The 21,839-nt window shown below is 37.7% G+C and overlaps 1 protein-coding gene across 8 annotated transcripts in view; it reads right to left on the reverse strand.

Moving 5' to 3' along the window:
* ZNF385B (zinc finger protein 385B) overlaps positions 1-21,839 on the reverse strand; it is a 152,656-nt gene that overhangs the window by 103,466 nt on the left and 27,351 nt on the right. For 4 of the 8 annotated variants that reach the window (XM_065068878.1, XM_065068879.1, XM_021289826.2 and 1 more), the window contains exon 2: positions 18,293-18,595. In XM_065068878.1, coding sequence (XP_064924950.1) covers positions 18,293-18,593 — 301 coding nt within the window. In that variant the 5' untranslated portion in view covers positions 18,594-18,595. Of the gene's footprint in view, positions 1-9,773; positions 10,139-10,693; positions 10,718-17,590; positions 17,615-18,292; positions 18,596-21,839 lie in introns of those variants that run through there. The other 4 variants (XM_065068881.1, XM_065068880.1, XM_065068885.1 and 1 more) reach the window with 4 other exon arrangements.

Consider the following 21,839-nt stretch of genomic DNA (forward strand, 5'->3'; position numbering starts at 1 on the left):
AGAAGCGGGCACAGAGCTGCTGCATAGGTGCCTTTCTGTATTTAACACACAGTTTAAGAAACAGAGGCCAACCTCTGCAGAGGAGAGTAACAAGCAGTGTACACCATAAGCAAGAGATTTGATCTGGCAAACTACCGTCCTTTCACAAGTGCTCACTGAGAAAAACATGATCCTGCCAGCTGAAAATTAACTGGAGGAAAGGAAAAGACAGCAAAAGTCTTGAAAAATCTTGAGAAGTACTGGTATCATGCTCCTAATTTGATGCTAAGAAAGAGAGCCTTATGAACTCTGTTCTGTCTGAAAGGGTATTTGTTGCAGTCTTTAAAAACCAGGACCCAACAGTCCACTATTGTGGAGGCAAAGTTGTTCTGATTCATTGGAGAGTCACTGAGAGCACTGATGCAAATCACGTTATCAAAAGAAAAAAGTAATACATACTCTTTTCAGATGTTACATGATCTGTGTCACACACTTAATATAAACAATGCTGGACTTTAAATTAAGCTTCCTTGCTATTTTAAAACGAGAATGTATCTAATAATAGGGATTCTTTAATAGTAGGGAAGAAAAGGCACCTCCTGGCTCATAACTAGAAAATTCAAATGGGCAGTAAGATGCAGTTTTTAACTGCAAAGGTAAAGGGTTATTTAAATAATTCAACAGTGTAACAAGTAAATTCATCACATCCTGAAGTCCTTAAATTGAACTTGGATGCATCTCTAAATAATGTGTTCTAGTTCAATTGCAGATTTATTGGACTTAACAGCAAGCACTGGCATATTAGGGAAAGCAATTTCTTCTACTGAAGGAATTAATGCTTGAGATTATTTTCTCTGGTATTGTGCAGGAGATAAGGCTCAGTGATTCCTCTGGTCCTCAGAGTTTATGAGCCCCAGCGGATGCACTGATTGTGATTTTGTTTATATCAGAAAAGCCAGGCTAGACCGTACCTGGCTTCCAGATTTGTTGACTTCCAAATTTCTTGGTAACAATTTCTCTTTGATTAGTGTAATAAGATTTTTCTCATTATTTTCAGTTAATTAGTAGATGTCCCTTCAGACTTCACTTTGGCAGCTGATCGCTCCACACTACAACAGTACGGTCATGTTCCACTAGTGTTCAGCAAAAAGATCAAAGAAAAAAAAAGACCATTTCTAAAAGATTGTGGCTCCTCAAAGACTCGTCCACTGCTGGTCTGCACTGTTACTGGTTGTTGCTCTAACAGCTATGTAACACCTGAAACCTTGAGTTTGCAATACAATTCCTACCAACCCTAGAACTCCATTAAAGGTAGGCAATAAACGTGTCTGTGGAATAGATGGCCTAGAAAATAATACGGTGAATAAAGGGATTTCAGTTTCAGGACAGGCAGTGTATTTACAGTAGAGCATCAGTTTCTTGTGGATACCACCATTCCACTACCTACTAAGAGCTGCTATTTTGACACATGATAGGATATATCATTTCTAGCTATGTGTTTTTGACCACTCAAGACAGAATAAAAATTGTGCTTTTTTCCACCCACATTCCATGCATGCTCCCTATCTTTCACATGGGCACCTTGTCCAGTCTTTCTAAATTCCTAATGTTTTTCTAGCAGTATGCTCTTGCCACAGAGGGATCGCTGTTGAACAAACAAGGCACATCCTCTTCCGGTGGGGCTGGATCAGATCTCTCTGTGCAATGCTGACAGTTCTGAGAACGATAACCCCTCGTACAAAATGGATGAGACCCTGAGCAGTCGCACAGCCTCCTGATCGGCAGCCAGCAGAAAGAACGCACTCTTGCTTTCCACTCTTTAGTTATTCAATTAATGCATGACAATTTCTGTCATTAGGATTCTTATCTTGGTTATTTAAAGCAGTTAAAGTAACTTTGATGCATTGCATCAGCCTTGCAAAGGGAAGTCTTGAAGCAGCCGGGGTGGTGTGCTCACCCTCTATCAAAACTACCCCAGGTTTTCACAGGAGGAAAGATGTATAAAGTAAATCTACTTTAAAAGTATAGACAGCATTATTTGCCCAGTTCATCCACTGAATTAAAGTCTGGATAATCATAAGTATCTCTGAAGCAAAACTGTAAAAAGATCAAAAAAATAACTGCATTCAGTCTAAGACAGAAAGTGTGTGTCCATCATTCCATCACCTCCCAAGAATTTAAGCATAAAATAACTACATTGTGATTGTAAACATGGTCTGTCTTTGCCAGGGTAGACATCCAGTGTAATAACATGCAACAGATGGGATTCATTATGCACTGAAACCTGCTCTTTCCTTCTGCAATTGCAGTCTTGACATAAAATCCGATTGAAATCTATAACTTCAATTTCAAATAGGTCTTTAAATTTCAGTGATGCTTGGTATTCAATAAATTAACAGCCCTTCAAATACATTTCTTGTCTAAAAAAAGACCACCACACAAAGAAGCCTATATCAACAATTAAAGAACTCTAAGATTCTCTTCAAAAGAGGCTTCAGTAAAGGTGATTGGAAGCTTTACTTGAAATAATTATAATAAAAATTAAATAAACAGAGAAAAATATTATTTATCAAGCTATTTTTATTCTTCTGATTTGTTTTGTTTAATAACATGCTTATTATGCATAAAATGGGCTTCTGATTATAAACAACAGTTTGGCATATTAAATTCTGTTTCTAAAAAGATAAAAAGGTGAAGTACACCATATTTACCATATTTATTCAAATACTAGTCTCTTGATATAGAAATATAAAGCAACATGAAACGATTAAAAAATTAAAATATTTGTGTATTTTTTCAGAATTATTTTTTTTACGAACAGTGCATTTGCTCAAAACAAATTTTCTCCATAAGATTTCCACACCGCTGCATTCCTTGCATTGCCTCCACTTTCTGCAGGCAGGAAAATAAGCAAACTCATCAAACTAGCAGCCAGAAAGTGAAAAATTTAACAAAACAAAACAAAAACCCAGTGTGCACCTCCTCAAGCAGTATTTCTTGAGGCTTATCCCCAAAAACATCATGTGTAACTTTTCATTTTGATTAAATGCAAACTTTTTAAAGGTGGAATTTTCAATGGCCAGAAGTTGTATTTTCTTCTGCTCCAATTCAAACTCCTATTCATGAACCATACCAAACAACCTGTGAACACTTACACAAACATTTAACCTTAGGTGCATGAATAACCATCACTGAAGTCTCAGATAAAGGGCACGTGTGAGGGTAGCTGGCTCTTGAAAAGTCTGGAACACCCTGACTCCAGCCATGTCACTGTTTCAATTCATGCATCAGGATGCAGCAGCACCTTCTGATCTCACTAATTCCTTCTCCTCGTTTAATTTACTTCTTGAGTTAATTGCTACATCATACTTAAGCTCTAATCCAAATCTCTCCCTCTTCACCACCAAGCCCATTAACATCTTTCCAACAAGTGAGCACGTGCTTAAAAGAGAGCAGGAGGAGAAGCCACGTGTTTAGGTTGCAGAGCACCTTTAGAGCATGGAAATCCCCTGCAGCTTTTATCTGTTCTTCCAGTAGCTCATTCTGCTTTGTCCATTTCTCATAAGACTCCAGTAAACTTGGGCTTGATCAGTGAATAAATAGAATGCTGTAAACAACATTTTGGGTAAAAGCTGGTCAAACAATTTGGCAAATGTTTACAAATCCTGTATCTACTTATAAATTAAGTTCCAATTACATAGCTGTACTTAGCAAATCACATATGAAACTATGTCAATTCAAAAATCTGTGGTTTTTTGTAATTACCTAATACTTTGGATACATATTGCAGACAAATGTTTCTATAACTTACACTTCTCTCATTTTTGTCACTTCTTTGCTAGTGGGTATCCTGTTCATTTACCAAGCAAGAGGCTGTTTCTGCCTCTTAGCTGAATAGTTATTAGTGAACAATATGACACACTTTAAGTATCAAGTACCGACTATTTGCAATAGAAGTCTTCTAAACCTTGAGAATTTATAAAGTATTAAGTAAATATCTTTGTCACTCAGATATTCATGGGTATTTCCTTATGAAGCATAACTAGATTACAGACTTAATTAATTAGCTGCTGGTAAATTATTACGTTATTGATTTGGATTTTAAGTTTCATTGATTTTCCAGTTGAGAAACATTACCTACAGAAGGATATCAATGGCATAGACACCACGCAATAACAATAACTTCCAGAGCAGAAATCTAGTACACAATTAAGAGAATGATGTCAGCTCAAATTTTTTTCCAGCAAGGGTAATCTGGAATAACCTGTAAAACAAAGTCATTTGACTGTTATAAATACTTGCTAGAGAGGATAAATTATTAAAATGAGCAAGTGTTTGCAAATGACAAACAGAACTAAGAAGGGACAACGATATCTCTACTTGTTTCTGCTACATTTTTTTTTGTTAATAACTATTGATAGAAACAAGAAAACCTGGTACTACACCACATGTCCACAAAAAATACTGAGAATGTTTTCATAATTATTTAACCTCCAGCAAATAAACTTCTGGTGTTCCAGCTTTGGCTTTACTGAAAGGTTGTGCCCTGCTCATCAGCCAAAGTGACTGAAAAGCTTAAATCTTATTTTCAGAAGTAACCTGGGTACACAGGTCCCAAGTGCTATTTATGTTTCTTAAAAAAAAAAAAAAAAAAAAAAAAGAACACACCACACACACACACAAACAACAACCAAAAAAACCCACAAAAAACCCCCACAAAACAAAACCCACCAAAACAAACAAAAAAACAAAACCCAACCACCCAAAACCTACTTAATAGAGGATGGATTTTTACTATTCAGAACCCTCCTAGAGATGTATCAGGCTTCAATGGTAGCACTAACAAAGCTGGCTACAATACACTAATTGCAATTCCTAACAATAAACTTCAATTCTTTCCAGCTAGTCTGCTTTTTCTTGATGAAGTGATTTCTGTGACTCTTTATCCAGATGTGCCACTCTAAAGCCTAGAAATCTTCCTCACCTCTTTATTTTCCTCATGTTCCATTTAAGTGTGTTATGCTGATTTTAAAAAGCCTCCATTTCTGTTCACATTTAAATGCTCAGACCCAGAACTGTGTTTTCATTCTACCTATTATAAAACAAAACATTTCAGGATGTCATTTTGCAAACTCCCTAGGCTGAGCAAGAGGAGATTGCACATATGTGAAAAATACATGAAAGTTTTGCATCCAGTTTAAGCAGGCAGACAGACAATTTTCAGAACTCACTTCAAGGATTTCTTCCCTCCCCTTCCTCTCTCTGCTCCCCCTACTATGAAGTATCCTAAAGAATGAAAATGGAGGCTCCTGGATGGAAATCACAAACTTCCAGGTGATATGTTCGGACTCCTAATTGTGTCATAACAAAATGCCTGCAGAGAGCAAAAGGGAAACCAGCACACTAGAGACCTGCTCTCTCTTGTCTCTTCTTCTAGCTCAGTAAAATTATTACCCAAGTGAACAGCTAACAAAGCAAACAAAAATTAAAAAAAAAGAAGCCCCAGACTGGAAAACATCCTTTAATCATCTGAGCACAAGTGACTTGAACACAAATCTCATACACCATTCAGAACGACCACATACGCCAGCAAGTGGTATCATCAAACGCATCATACTACAAATTCTTATCCAGTCAATCTTTTACTACAAATTCTTATCCAGTCAATCTTTTGACACTTTCACAAGTTGCCTACCAGGAAAAGTTTTGCCCACTGAGCTTTCACAGTCATATTATTTTCCTCAGGCAGCTCCTGTAACACACTAAATGAATCTGAAAATCTCAGTCCTTAAAGAAGCTGTATATTCATTTTCACAGAGTATTAAAGACTTCCTCATCTCCTCCTGAGATCTGTACTGCTCAATCACAGACAACCAACTTTTTCAGGGTAGGTCTTGGACCTATCCAAGGCTAAGGAATTTAGCCTTTCATCTGCCCTAACTGCTGGCACCTATACAAAAGCACTCTCCTTTCACCTGCACACATCGAAAACCACCCTGCTTTCCTCACTTCCAAAAAAAAAAAAACCCAAACAAACAAAAAACCAACACCAAACACAACACCAAACCACACCTCCTTACAGGAATAAAAAGTGTATGTGAAAGAGAGAAGTTATTCAGTTCATTTTCCCTTCAAAGACATATTATGAGCACTCAGAATCCAACATAACAGAAAGCATATGAAAAAAACACACAATTTCTTGGCTGAATATTCTGGGCGAGACCTCCAGAACACCTCTGGCTCTTCAGCCCATAGGCAGGGAAAACCATATACAAACTCCAGCTTCAGCAGTAAGACTTCAACAGGGCTGTCACAGGGAACTGCAGTTCTCAGTTTACTCAGCTCCTCTGGCAGGAATCACCAGTGACCTTCACTAAAAAAGGCGGATTCAAGATTTCCACAAAAAGCTTGGCTAGACTTGGGTGCCAAAGTCAAGTGATCAACATGGAATTGCTCACAACCTCATGCCACTTCCCCACTCATTTTTTCCTTTTAGCTCACAGTATCCTCTTCTGTTTCAGAATCTCCTTGTAAGTAACCTTGCACAGTTGTGAAGCTGCATGCTGAATGCTCTCAAACTGCGAGATCACCATACATTGACACTGATGTCTTCTAAAGGGGAAGAAATTAAAATTATGGTGCCATGTCATAATTGGCAGTCTGACACAGAAATGGCTCCTGAAACAGCAGAGCTCCCTACCAGGAGTGAAGCAGTTTTGCCCAGTGTTAAGGAGCACGCCAGAACTTGTTTTTGGCTTTCCCTACCAATGTGAAACAGCAGGAGGGGAAATGTGCAGCAGTAAAGACACTTGGAAGAGGATGCAAGATCTTTGAAGCTGAAAGCACCTTACAAACAACATCATCTTGGAACAAAGAACAAGCCAGCTTGAAATGTGACAAAGTTGTATTCATAGTGACAAAAAGCAGGGATAAAAAGAATTCCCAAAACAATAAAAGGACAAGGAAAGGCATTCTAGCTCAAGCACTTAAAGAAATAAAACAAGTTTTTATATGTCATGGTATAGACATGTCACACATTGTTTTCCAAATGTTTGTAACAATGTTTTCTGCCTGGTAGCCTTTAAACACATGCTGAAGATCAGCAAGCAAATCTATTCAAAGGTCCTAAGATGACACTTGTTTTTTTTTTTAAGTAGTATAAAAAACAAGCTGTCAGTCTGCATCTATCTCATGACTACAGGATGATCCAAACAACATGGCTTTGAGAAAGGAGCTTTGTTGAAGTGATACTCTGCTGCAACTCCTAAGCACCTTTGATGAAGAGCAGTAATCTCCACAGCTCCTACTTCTCTTCCTCCTCCGTAATGATGGAATAATAAAATATTGGTACAACGGCTTATTTCTTAACTAAATTTCTGGAAGCTCTGGCCTCCAGTTTCTTCTTTCCCAGGAAGGCCTATCAGCAACTGAGCAGGATCTCTCCTCAGCTCTTAGGAGAGGAAACACTACCAGTTCTTGAGCCTACCACATGTTCCACAGAACATGCCGTGTCAAATTTTGCCCCTTGCAGACAGAACTGAGCAAAGACACAAAGACTGTATCATTCAAAAAAATGCTAATGGCAGGATCAAGTCAGAATTAGGGAGACTTACATAATAAGCAGCGTAATTTAAAATTACCTAAGATACAAGAGAGGTTAATGTAAAGTGGACAAAGTAACCCAAATGAAGCCTAACAGTGCACAATGGTAACCATCTTAACCTTTCACTAAGGACAGCTGCTAGTGAGGGAACAGATAGCCATCTGGCAGAGCTAGAATGCCCTCTTCCAAGAATGAAACACAGGTTAAAAACTTGGCTTATCAATGCATGAATTATATGTACTAAAGGAGGTTTTACAAAGGTATTTACTAACAATTGATTTTGACTCCTATAGATTTCCAAAGAAAGGGCAAAGTTTGTAACTTATTGTAAAGTTGCTTTCTAAAAAACATCTTCTCCTGAATGTTTAGGGAGCTTCATGGACTTTTTTCAGGTGTATTTTTCCTTGACCATTAAATAAGAACACAGAGCAAATTAGCATCAAGTAATAGTAAATTTCCATGTCATGAAAAAAAGCTTATCGTGAAGTGATTATAAAACTCTGTATGAAGTGTAAGATGGTGACAATGAATATAATAATTTTATGTCACGAATGACAAACGGATGCTTATAAGTGTTATTTGAAGGTCTACAACAGAGCAACTCCAAAATGCTCTCAGAAATGGACATAGTTTAGGTCACTGGGGAGAATTTTCTTTTGTTAGGGTCTTCCTAGATCCCCAACACAAACTGTATTTTTGTTGGGTTTTTTTGGGGGCATGGAGGGGTTCTGTTTTGGCTTTTCTTTGTTTGCTTTTTATCTCCAAAGAACACCTTAGCAGAAGCTATCAGCTTTGACAGAACACCAAAATTCTGGCACTGAACCATAAATTGACCATTACCATAAAAAGAACTGCTAAATGAGAAACCATGTGCTCGGTATAAAACTAATTTCATGCTTTCAAAAGCACACAGTGGCTTCTAGCAAGATAGTGGCCCTGGGACTCGCAAAGACAGATTGGCTAATACAAATAGCGTGTGCTCCTGATGCAGTCTGCTTAGCCAAGCTTTACATGTACTGGCAGTAAATGGAAATTCTCGAATCTTCTGTCAAACAAATACACACTTATCTATAACTTTAGAGCTGAAAGCTATAAAACAGCTGCCTCATAAATATATTTAGCAGGAAAATGCATGAGCTGTCCTAGTTCTCATAAAAAAAAAAAAAAAACAAAACCACAACACAGCAGTCTTCACATAGTATGCAGAGACATTTCTCTAGCAAGCAAGAAAAACATTTTAATAAATATTTTTCAGCACCTTCTATTAAAAAAAATTACAATCAGCAATGCAAATATAATCATAGCAGGTCTCACCACAAACTAAGCATATTAGCAGAACAGCAATGCTTAATAAGTAACTCACTTGAACTATTTTTTGTGTTCTGCTATAGGTGAAATAGTCAATAAAAAACTTTTTTTTTTTTTTTTTTTTTTAAAGCACATAGGTACAAAGTCTAGTTTACAATAATGCTTCTTCCAAGCTTAAAGATTTACTACTAGAACTTCACAGGCTACCTTTAGCACACTATCTGTTCCCTTAAATAAAACTTAGTGCACTAAATCTGAAATGTAACTGGTTAGGGAGAAGCGACAGTAATTTTATACCCTTCCCAAAGCAAGCTGTTAGTGCAAATGAATTACTGGAAGCTATCCTGGGCATGACAGGTCATAACTTTTAATATTAACAATGACAGACATATGCAAGATGTCAAATCCAGTATACAATTTATTCCGTTCTTTACTTTCTTAGTTTATCTAGAGAATCCGACAGCGCTTGTGTTTTGCATATCATTATAACTACAATTTGAGATTTAACAAAGCAGAAAGCCCTGGTAAGAGGTGTTTAGTCACACTGCTAATTAGCTTCTTTCTATAACAATAATACAGCATCACTGACATGTTCCAAAAACATTTAAAATGCATAGGAAGTCACCTACTGGAAAGATGCCCTCTGCAAACAGCAAGCAAGGAAAGGGAGCTTGCCACATATTTAGAGTTACTTTTAATACTGAAATAAGAAGAGAAGAAAAATATGCATTATATGCCTTGCCATTTTTCTTATCCTTTCCACTGGAACAACTAAAACACAGATGACATGCACACACAAATAATGCCAAACATGTAAGCATCCACTCTTAATATCATATCACAAAGCAATTCAGTGAAGTTTAATAATAAAAATCATGCTCACCTCTACTGGGAAATCCACTCCACATTATGGCAATACTATTTAAGCAGCTTAAACAGCAACCAAGTTACATAAACAAAACTTCCAGTGTGTGACCAATATGATCTACGGTGCTACAGAGCCTTGGCTCCAGCCCTGCTCATCTGTGTGACAGGGCTCTGTTACCCCCGTGCAGCCTCAACCCTTCCCAGATGCCGGCTTATTGCATCGCTCATTGAAAATCCTTCACACGCTGGCAACATTTTAGGGAAGGACAAGCACACTCTGAGTCATTTGTAAAGAAAGCAAAGCAATTTCAGTTCTGTATCTTCATGCGTACTGAAACACAGAGCACTGTCAAAGTAGAAGTCTGAGGTGAATTTATGCTGAGAAACAGGCAACCCAAGCCTTCATTATCAATGCATGGAATCAGCTACAGTGATCAAATTCAAACAAACCATTAAAAAAAAGGATATGATTATGAAAGGCTCTACAGATTCAGCTCCAAACCACACAGAACGAAGAATCATCTATCTAGACTCTGTAAATGTTAAAAATAGCTCTGTCTTTTCTACCATGAACATGAGACAGAGGAGAATCAGTAGCCTGTATTCTGATGAGGTCCGTTACTGGAAAAAAATCCAGCAATAAAAATTAATGATTCCTTGCAGCATTTCTAAATAAGATTAATTTACAATTATGCAAATGAACAAATAAGTACTTTTTAAGCACAAAACAGACAATCTCTACTATACATAAAAACCAGGGTATCTATTAAAGAGAAGCATAAATATTTGGGTGAAACATTATAGAATTTTGACCCAGCAAAGATACGTACAGTCCAGCAGATTAAGTATTTGTACAAAATAAGAATCAACAACTAAAAGCATGACATGACCAACACCTTCATCTTTCAAAAACAACAATAATTTTTAATTACTTACAAGGAAAAATCTTGATAGCTCATTTAATTCATGTTCTCCCCACTCCTACACAGACTTCCCACTATGTCTTTTTGTCTTTTCAGGTACCTCATACGTTTTCTTTCCCAAAAAAGGTAAGAGGGCATGTGTCGCTGTGCATACTCACACTCACAGAGGTATATAATATAATAAGAATCAGATGTAACCACAACTAGGTTAAGTTTGCAAAGAAATAAAAGGACACAGGAGTTTTTATTATAATACTTGTACAGTTATCCAAACATACTACTGTGTCATGAGACAGCTATGAGAGAAATTTGGGCAGGATTTGATCCCAGAAGAGGATACTTAGTGTACAGAGTATCTGATTTACTTTTGAAAGATTAACATAATAAACAAACCTGACTTCATTATTTTTTTCAGTCATTTTAATACAGAAACCACTGTTGGAAATGTGCACTGAATAAAAATGATGACACTACATTTATAGATCCCTTTTCATCTCAGCTTTCTACATCTGTAAACTGTGGATGACAGCCTTCAAAGAGACAGTGAAGAAATCCTTGCAGCAACATGATGTCGGGGGCTCTGCCAGCCATTGGAAGATGCACCCAACCTGAGCAGAAGTCAGGTCATCATCAATCCTGCAGCCATTATCATCTTGAAATCATGGCTGGTGAGCAGCTGTAATTTTGGTCCTAGACTCTAGAACATCTGATTCTCTGATGTCATAAAAGCTGATTATTTACCACAGCATAACTGCCCCTGAACACAGGTTAAAATTCCAAGGGAGAATTCTACAAAGAATTTTGATACAAGCATATATTTATGCAAACTAGTGGCAAGGAGTGCCAGCTGTGGTAGCCAATTTTATTTTGAAACACTTCCCCACTCCACCATAAGCACCACCCCCCCCATAAGCTGCTTTTTTCTATACTAGCCAGATGCTCCATTTGTTAATTTACAAATATTATTCATGTCCTCCCAGCCTCCAAGACAATGAAGTGGAGGCTACGGATGAATAATTGGTCTGGTAACCAACTTCAAAAAGGGTTGAGTTTTCTTTGTTCTGTTAGGCAATTTTTAAATGTTTTGTTATAATGCAACTAGGCAATTACTTAAAAACAATCAACCTCAATGAAATAATAATTTCTCATTTTTTTCTTCTGTACTACCAGTAAGTACACATATCATCTAACAACTATTTTTATTAATTTTACCAATACTTTCACAGTGCAGTTACTCAAACTCAGAACAAAGTATTATACAGATTGTAGCTACTAGTAAACAAGAAAACATCTTCAATGTCACCTCTGTCCCTTGATATTAACTCTCATCAACAACATTTTGTGAGGAGTATCAAGTGCACCAAAACAATGTAATACCCTTAATTTTGGAACAGCTAATCATGACTGCTGTGAAAGAAAAAGAGCAATCACTTGTCATAAATACATTTCATATTGTAAGAAAAATGTTGGCTTATGTAACATAACATATTTCTTAAGTTGTGGAAGATACTCAAGTGATGGGAAGAATGTGGAACCATCTACCAAATGCAATCTTGTTCAAAAGACCGCTAAGTAAGAAAAGAAGTCAATGTACCCTGTAATGAGAAGTGAAATACTAACAGTTTCTCAACAGGTCACCAATCTAAGTTGCATTACAGGAACGTAACTATCTTTATTATTGTTTTTGTTGTTATTATTATTATATTGGAAAAGGGTAAAACTTTTGCTTTTTAGCAAAAGAGTCTGATCTTTTCCAACTAGAGTAGCAAATTAGGATAGCAAACCAGGGAGCAACCTCCCCTTTACACAGGGGGCAAAGGGAGGGAGCCCAGAGGCATCGCTCCACTTTGTGCCCCACAGCAGCAGCTTTTTTAAACTGCTTTCAAAAGGTTGGGCTGAGGCAGCAGATGTGGAAGGCAGCACAAATGCTGACCTTCTACAAGTCTACAGAACATTTTGGCGTAACACAGGAAAGAGTAAGCACACGGTGCTTTCTACTGTCCTCCTTTTCTCTGTAGTCTTACACATCGATTCTATAGCTCTGCATGCATGCATTTAGGAGGACTAGGTCCACAAATGTTTTCAAGATACTTTCAGTTGCTGCTTAGCATTCCTCCAAGTACATGGTACAAGAATTCATAAAGATCTTCTCCCATAAAAGTCAGATTAGCCTTGTTCTTTTTTTAGAAAAATGAAAAACAAACATTGATAAGGAATATGAGGACTTGATCAAGAGGCTTAAAATATGCAAAAAATCTTTTCTTCATTAAGTTGTCAAAAAGCCGTCTTAGGTGGCAACTAAGCTACCTGTCTGAAAGATGGTCTTGGACCAGCTAAGGATTCAAACCTACAGACAAAGACCTCCACCTAGGATCAGATTCTTCTGACAATTAAAAGCCAAGGAAAAACTCCACAAAAATCTGAGTAATGCACTGCAGTTGCATTCTGTTGTAACAGACCATCATTTAATCCTGCATTGGCCTAGTCACCTGGCAAGGCAATTTCCTTACAGTTTAACGGAAAAAAGGCAAAAAGGCTTTCTCATATGTACCAGGCCAAAGGTGGGCACGTGGATTTAAGGCTAGATTTTCAGGATTATTTCTCAATGCCTGCCAAGAGTCAGTTTTACTTTTGGAGAGAAAGGAAAAGTCAAATGCTTAGAAAATTAACTATTAATCTAAATTAGATGTTTAAGAAGGTCCTTTGAATTTGACATAGCTGAAGACACTATTCACACTTCCTAACTCTAGACATTTATTTTGGCAAACTAATAGAGTCCACTGATCCTTTAAAGGATATTTCTGAGCACTTTAATTGTAAGCCTCCCTGCCTCCATTAACTTGAAAGTCAGCCTAGACTAGAAAGAAGTCTAGACTTCCAACTTAATATGGCACTGCACGCAGAGGCAAAGCTGTTCTAACCTCTGTTGACAAAAGTGAAGAAAATCTGCCTTCTCCATACCCCTCTTGCTCTCCTTCAATGTCCAGGACTACTGTTTCACCTTCTCCCTTGCACTAGCACTACCAGGACCTTTTTGTGTCCTGATGTAACTAGTGATCACAACAGAGGTCTAGTCATTTAGGTATTTATTTTGCTAGTTTAACAAATCGCTGGCTGTCTTTGCTGCAAGATGGATCACACAACTGTGCATTGATAATCTTTCAGGAAATCATCCTATGATTATTTCCTCAGTATCACAGGGGAACACATTAACTTGTAGGACTGTTTCCTACGAGGAGTCACAGCACAGGGCTTCACAGCATTTCCAAAACTGCTCTGCAAGGTCAGAGATTTCAAGAGCAACAAGGCAGAGCTGCCACCAGAATATACTGCCAGAGGACTGACATCCCAGTCTCACTTCCAGCCAAACCTACAGAAAGATCTTCAAATGGGCATTAATGAGTGGCATCTGGACCCTAAGCCACATGTGCTGTTTAAAACAGCCTAGGACCCAGGAAAAAGTGATTCTGCTTTGCCTGCTTCCAGAATTTGGGCAGTTTCTGAAACTACCCTACATACTTCCAGGGATCTGTAAAATCTGGACTTCAATAGGTATTTCTAGTACACTTACCCTTATAACTTCAGCAGCTGTTCACGTTAGTATGGGACAAAGGAGAGAGAATCAGGAGATTCACCACAAGATACCACCCCAGGGAATGAAAATGTGAATTTGTGGAACAAAATCAGTGTTACCTCCAAATGAGAACTGGAAACATATAACGAAGTAATCCGCAAAACTAGCCACAGCATATATAAACAAAGAATTCGCTGTTATCCCCATAGATACCTTGCTTAATAAAACGGGCTCAAGAAAATGAGAGGCAGAGCAAGCCAGCAAACCCACGGCCCGGACTGCAGCACCATCTGGTGGCCGCTGGCGGTGCCGCAGGCAGCGACTCCTGCCCTCGAACCCTGCCCGCAGCTCCTGAACAAGTAACTCAGCAGCTGTTAGCTGATAGGGAGACAAGCAATACTAAATTAGCCAGGTTCGCATCATACTCCCAGAACTGGTTCCTCTTCCTTTGAAGAGTAGACCTCTCAGCCCTCGTTTTGGGGTGACAGGTGGGATTTCAGGTACCCAAGAAGCTGTGACCTGACACACGGCTATTGCTGCTGGTGGCTCCAGCAAGACATGCTGTTGAAAAGCTTTTAACAGGCCTGCTAAAAAATTCATTTCCCCAAGGCTGCAAGAAACTACCTTTTCTTTTCCTGCTTATAGGAAATAACTGAAGTAGTTTCCAATTCATGCTTCAGAAGCAAATACGCACGTCCTTATTTTCCTGAAACTTCATTTATTCCCTTCTGGCAGAAGCCTGGCCATACATCAGATATGCCAGGCACAACAGTAGGGATGACCCTTGGGAATGATACCGCTGACAAACTTCAGCCTGAGCTGCAGTAAGATAGGATGGGTACAAATGGTAATGAACAATCACTAACACAAGCAATAGCAAAGGCTCTAACATTGTGTGCAATATAATTTTCCAGCAAAATACTGTTTTCTTCATGCCCATAATTTTTAAAACCAATCTAAAGAAAGTGAAAAGTTCAGTGAGTGGATCAAATCACCAAAGCCTTCTAATTTTGTCAATTAATTTATTGATTTGATCAATGGAAAGAAAAGCTGTAAACTTTATTTTATATGCAATTTTACTTGCTGTGAAGTGACTGAAATTGCAGGTACAGGTAAAACAGCAAAACAGCTTTTATATTTCAGTTATGGGGTGGAGGAGGCAAAATAAGAGTAGGTTTTTAGAAAAATATGTTGCTAAACACCTTTTGAAATTCTATGATAATCATACCCTTACTCTAAATATAAGGAAATAACTTTAAAGTTACCTCTAAAAAGAAATTTAGACTTAAAATATGTAAAACCCCCTCACCTATACATTGGAGAGCATTACTGCCAAGGCCTGGAATTCCAGAGTTATCATATCTTAGTAAACTTTTCAACAGTGGTAGGACAAGGACCATTACTTATTACTGAAAGTTACGAGCAACAAATCGAGGTTGTAGCTGTAAAACACAGTGGAAGTCAACAACAAAAAGGTTGCTTTATATCAGCCTGGGTTCACCTGTCACAGAGAGGAGGATGAATGTGAAAATGTCTTGTGACTCCTTTGTGTTCATTCCCATTTGGAAGAAAGTCCACCAAGAGCCAAGGGGGCTGGAGGCAGCAGTGGTGCACAGATCAGTTCTGTCACACAGGATCAAGACAGTTCTGGCAAGTCTGTAATCCTGGTTTCTGTACTGTCAATGAATATTTACAGTCATGTATATTTTACAGTCACCTTATTTTCCAACAGAAATATGGTTAATTTCACATTCACAGAGGAAAACTCCAACCACAGATTAGCAGGAACCTTTGCAGAAAGCTTCCTGAGATGTGCTGAGCTGTGCACTACCTGGTTCATTAGAAGGGAATGTAGTTATAATAACAAAGTAGAAAGGGGGTACTTGCTTCCTTCACATGTGGAATAAAGTCTGTTCACTGGTGAGATGAGAGGAATATAATTGTTCTCTTATCATCTGCACAATGAATTCTGTTTACAAGGTTAGCTAAAGAAATGGGAAAGGCAGACTCCCATTACAAGGGGTAATAAACTCCAGAGGACATGGATCAAAACAGCCTGGATAATGTCAATTTATAAGAATATTAATTTCTTATTTTTGGAAAGTGTGCTTTGAGAACTACATTTCAGTAGTCTTGTTCTCCTACTGGCTCTTAAGCAGTATATTAAATCGCCTATGCACTAATAATAATAAACTGCCTATGCAAGGCATTTCTTTCCTTTAAACGCTATGAAACCAACATCCTTCAGCTATGAAAACAGAATGCCTATTTCAGCATGCACAAGATAGACCAGCATAACTAGTAAATACCTAGGATACAGTCTAATACAGAGATCAGTGAAAAAAGGCAAAAAGGAAATGTAAATTTTAACTCCTAAGCTACATAGTAACCCTAAAGAAAGTGTTCCAGCAAATGTAAAATATCCTCAGCATCAGAGCATTCCTTGAACAATGGTGCCAGAGCATCAGTTGTGATCCCCAGGAATGACTGCAAAGGCATCAGGTACAGGAGTCCAGCTGACAAAAGCAACAGAAAACATACAGTGCAAACATTTCTAATGTTTTCTATCAGCATACAGAGGAATTTAAATTAAATTAGAATGTCTCGTAGATATTAAGTTATTTTAATAATGCACACAATTAAGTAATTAAGGTGTTATTCAACAGGAATTCAACCTTTTGGACCACAGGCCTTATCCAAGTGTTACCCTTACACTACCTGTTTCTAAATCAGACAATACCACAGACTTCAAGAAAAGGCAAATTCAGTTGACAAGAATCAAAAGCAGAGAAAAAAGCTTAATGCCCTTTAATGCACATTTGATTGTTTCTATACAAACACAGAAAAACCCAAAGCAAATCCCCTCATGTGGCTAATAAAAAAAAAAAAGAAATAAAATTAATAAAGCTTTTTTCATGAAGATTTGAGATGTTACTTCATCAATGTCAACTGTTAATAAGCAGCAACGTTTGCTTCTGTAGACTATAATTACTTAAACATGCAGCACTTTATCTCAAAGCCAGAAAGAATAACTTGCTATACTTTCTTAAAATGTAAAGAGTAGGTTTTAAGATGTACTTTGGCCCTCTAAGATACTACAGGATGTCAAATGCCCCTGAGCTTTCTTTAACAAAATGAAATAGATTCTTCTTTTTCATTCAACTATCAGTAAGAAAAGCATCCTTAAAATGCTCTAACAAATTTTCTTCAGTGCTGTTGGAACATCACAGAAAAAGGGATCGTCCTGCAGCAGAATCTTTAAACTATGAACATCTAAGCAAGAGACTATGTGGCAAACCAGGACCCCTTAGAAAAGGAGAGTCACAACCTCCTTACCTGTACAACTATACGAGATGGTATCATTTGTTCTGTGTGTTCACTTTCTTCTATGCATAGAGAAGGAAATACTACATTTTTCTCAGAATAGCTATGAGCTAACATTGAAATTAAAAAATGGAACAAAAAAGCACATTATATGCTTTGCACCTTTATATTATGCATGTTAAATGCATTTTGACCAAACATTTGGGAGCTTTGTTCTGCCCAGTCAATAGAAAGTATTATTTCAAAGTACTTCTCACTTGAATGAGAGTAATTAAACCTAGACCGCTGAAAGCAGAAACAATGAAAGGGCCAGGCCTGTAAACTCCAGTTCTCCTCCTCCACCTCCCACCACTACATTTCTTTTAAAAGCTTCTCGTGTACCCGCAGCATCCTTTCAGAAGTTTGTTTTGGGAATAAATGCAGATGACAAAATACATGACTATTTGAATCCACAACAGCTACTTTTAAATAGACCATATCTCAATTACACAAGGCCCAACGCAGCCATGAATCATGCATTAAAACAATATTGCCTTAATCCAAGTGGGCTTCACAAGAAGAGAATTACACTAGTAATTCTGGACATGGCAAATATTATTAAAATATAGAGTAATACCAAGAGTTGAGTTTAAACTTTAGGTTTGATGGAGAAGGTGGACCTTAAAAGCTTCCTGAGATATGACCAAAGCCCGACATTTCATATGAATCATGTACCTGTGCTGGTACTTGCAAACAAAGTGCCAGGAGCTGGACTTGTAGGGAGTTTTCCATTATTCAGCTGCTTCACTCTTTTCAGGTGAGACTTCCCGTTGTAATGAACTTGAGCTTGTGCTGCAGAGTTCAGCTGTATATTGCACACTTCGCAGAAGGAAAACAGTATCTTCCTTTTTTCTTTGCTTAATTGGTAGTCCTGTCTGTCATTCCTCAGTCCTTTTTCTTCAAAGCCTCGTAGAACAGCTGCTTGATTCATAATCCCATCTTCAAAGACGTGGTCAGGACTTAATGGATGCTTCATATCTACAAAGCAAACAGACAAAATTGTTACTAGAAGCCAACTAATAATAATCTTTTCTTCTATATCAGCATTTTATTTTTTAAATTACATACAACGTGAACCAAAGACCAGTTCCGAATTGCAGAGGCATTGCTTAATAGAGAAATACATTCATTTGTGACACACCGCAGAGCTCAGAAATAATAAGTTGGCAATACATCACAGTCTGCATGCAACAACAACTCACAACAACTCATTATTTTGTTCTGCAAGCTCTCTATTTTAAAGTAGGTTTATTATTGCATCTCTAGCAGAGGTTAAGACTACTTTCAAATACCTTTCCTCCCCCTCACTAAACACTGGTTCCCGAGCTTTTCACTTTCCAATGTCCATAGCAGGACCCACTGCCCCAAACACAAGTATTTAACACCAGGTAGAAGTTAGTCTTATGGGATCTACACAAATACACAGTAAATGACAGTCCCTGGACAACAGTCCAATAGCCTGAAATATGTACTTGTCTCTACAGAATAAAAACTTCATAATGATAAATAAACCAAGCTGCATAAGGAACTGTTTTATATACCGTGGGGGAGGGGTGTATTTTATTTAAGGTATGCTGCTAAACCAGTAGAGAAGGCGGCAGGGAGGGCTCTTTGTAAGGAGGAGAAGGGACCAGGGTAAATCAAATAGAAAAAAAAATGTGTTTTCTTGGCTAAACAACTTGCTGTTTACACTTTATTCCTTCCACCACCATCCAAATATTCTGGATCAACCAGAGGCTGGCTCAGAGAGCTGTGCGGAAGAGCAGCTCTTTTGAGGTAACAGAGTACCCATAATTCAGCTTTCAGAAGCAAAGAGGCTTCAAATGCAAGGTCCTTTTTTCAGCCCAAATCTTTGTGGAAACCTACCACTCTGCCAGACAGGAGGACCAAGAGAGAACACTACTATGCACACAAAACACATGCAAATGCAGTTGGAACAATCCTCCCCAAAATAGTGTAATACCCCTCTCATTATCCAGACAAGTGTATTACCAGGAGAAAGTCTGTTTGGTTCTTTGGCACAGGTATGTAAATAGAAACAACTTCAGAAATAGGTTATTTAGAGTCATTTATATGGTGGAATGGAGTATTTCACCACATTCCTGAGTCTAGCCAATGTTTAAAATTTGTACACATTCCTCCTCAAGCATGATTCACCAATCAAGTATTCTAAATAAACAGAGTTCATAGTCATATATTTGTTTCATATAACGGACAGCTCTGTCATCAAATAATCAAAAAATATAACAATACATTCATTAAGATATACATCACATCAAATATTAAAACAAAAAATAATTATTAAAAAAAATGGTAGAGTCCAGGTACCGAATTGCTTTTAAAACCAAAATACTAATGATCCTGAAAACCCAGGCTAGACACTGTCAACTAAATCATTTAAGTGTAAGTATCATATTTCAAGGCAAGCAACCAAGATCCTTGACTCAGCTGAGCTTAGATGACATTTTCATCTGAAAATTTAATCTGCTTAGAGCTTTGGTATTTGTTACTTTTCCATGTATTTTTAAACTATAAATAACTTTCCCTATTTGCTTTGTTTTCTGTATATTTTTATTTCAACAGCACTGTTGTATTTTTTGTTCCCTGAAGTCAAAGGTTTTGAAACAAAAGTATTTTTATATTACATTGTTTTAGATGCTATAAACATGCAGGCATAATTATTTAATAACAAGTTAACTGTTTAAAAATCCTGGCTTGTCAGAAATCTCGTAAGTTTGGTTACAGAAAGCAAATAATAACTCAAAATAGTATTCAGTAATTATTTCAACACTCTATTAACATAAGATCTTCATGAAACTCAGTTGGTTTGGATACAATGAAAAGTGGCAGGTGAATATCTGCATCAGGAAGCTGTGCAGACCAGGAGTCAGACTGATGGAGCAGACAGCTGCTGCTGCTGAGCACCTGTAACAGCACCAGAACCTTTCCAAGGGGGTTTATTTTGGAAAGCACCAGCGTGGTACTGCATTAGCCCATTATAACTGCAGCACAAGATACACACATTCCTGGACTGCACATTTTGGTTTACTTTAAACCAAAGGTACAAAACCTGTCAGGTGGTAAAGTCTGAGTCTGCTGAAATACGTACCAGAGCAGGGTTAATTGGGAAAAAACAGAATACTTGCCTCACAAGTGCACTCCTGACGTGACCAAAAATGTTTTTAATATGGACACACCCAGAAAGAACAACTGAGCATAGCAAGGACTCAAACACCGCACCTACACCCTAAGGCAGCATCCCAGCTGCCAGTCCAGAAAGAAAATTAACCTTCAGACAAATAAAGAAACCACTGTCCAAATTTCACTTTTATTTTTATAAACAGAAATAGTTTTAAACTCATCTTTACTACAAAGTACTGTCCTAGTTGCATTAACAGATAAATGAGTCCTTAAAGCAATCTCTTGCTACTAATTTAAGCATTAAGAACCAAAAGCTGAAATTTTAAAATAACCCTGATTGCCTAAAGCTCTGCATCTAAATTAAAAGGTGACCTGATGATAAGCAGCACTGATCTCCAAACAACTGCTGGGAGTAGCAGATGCAAAGCACTTCTAAAAAATTACCTACATGTAGCATCTTTAACCTTGGCATTAGGAGCAGCATGCTCTGACCAGTCCGACCCTGGAGAGGACCTGAAAACAAACCACGCCAGCCCTCATAAGTCTGCCTGCTCCCATGCAGAAGTACCAGCCCTCATCTTCCTGGGATTTCAGAGAACTGAACATTTGGTGCGGCAAATCATCAGTGTTTGAAAAGCCTTGCCCAGGCCCTTCTGAATTGTTTAGTAAGAAAATGTTGGTGGCAAATATCCACTGAGATTTTACAGTGGGCTTGTCTCTCACACAGTAGTACATCTTTTATCATAACTCATCACTTTTTGTAGTGTACATATTTGTTGAAAAACCAAAATATTACATGAAAGATACCATTTGTATTTAAAAGGTCTGTCTCCCTCCTTTCTTCTTGGCAGTTAGGGTTGGAAAAACACACCTTTAAAAACACAGTCTCAAATGCCCTAGACCTAGATTTTACAGAACAATTCTGCATTGAGTCAGTGTAAGAATCTCTCATGAATGCAGATATATTTTGTCAGAGGTAACCTTTCTCTGGAAGGCTATATGAATGCTTTACACTTAAGAAAGAAACTTGTACATAAACATTAAATTGCAATTAAAAAAAAAAAAAAACACAAAGAAAAAA

The sequence above is a fragment of the Columba livia genome, chromosome 7 (assembly GCF_036013475.1).
Source record: "Columba livia isolate bColLiv1 breed racing homer chromosome 7, bColLiv1.pat.W.v2, whole genome shotgun sequence".
In the NCBI taxonomy this organism is placed as follows: domain Eukaryota; kingdom Metazoa; phylum Chordata; class Aves; order Columbiformes; family Columbidae; genus Columba; species Columba livia.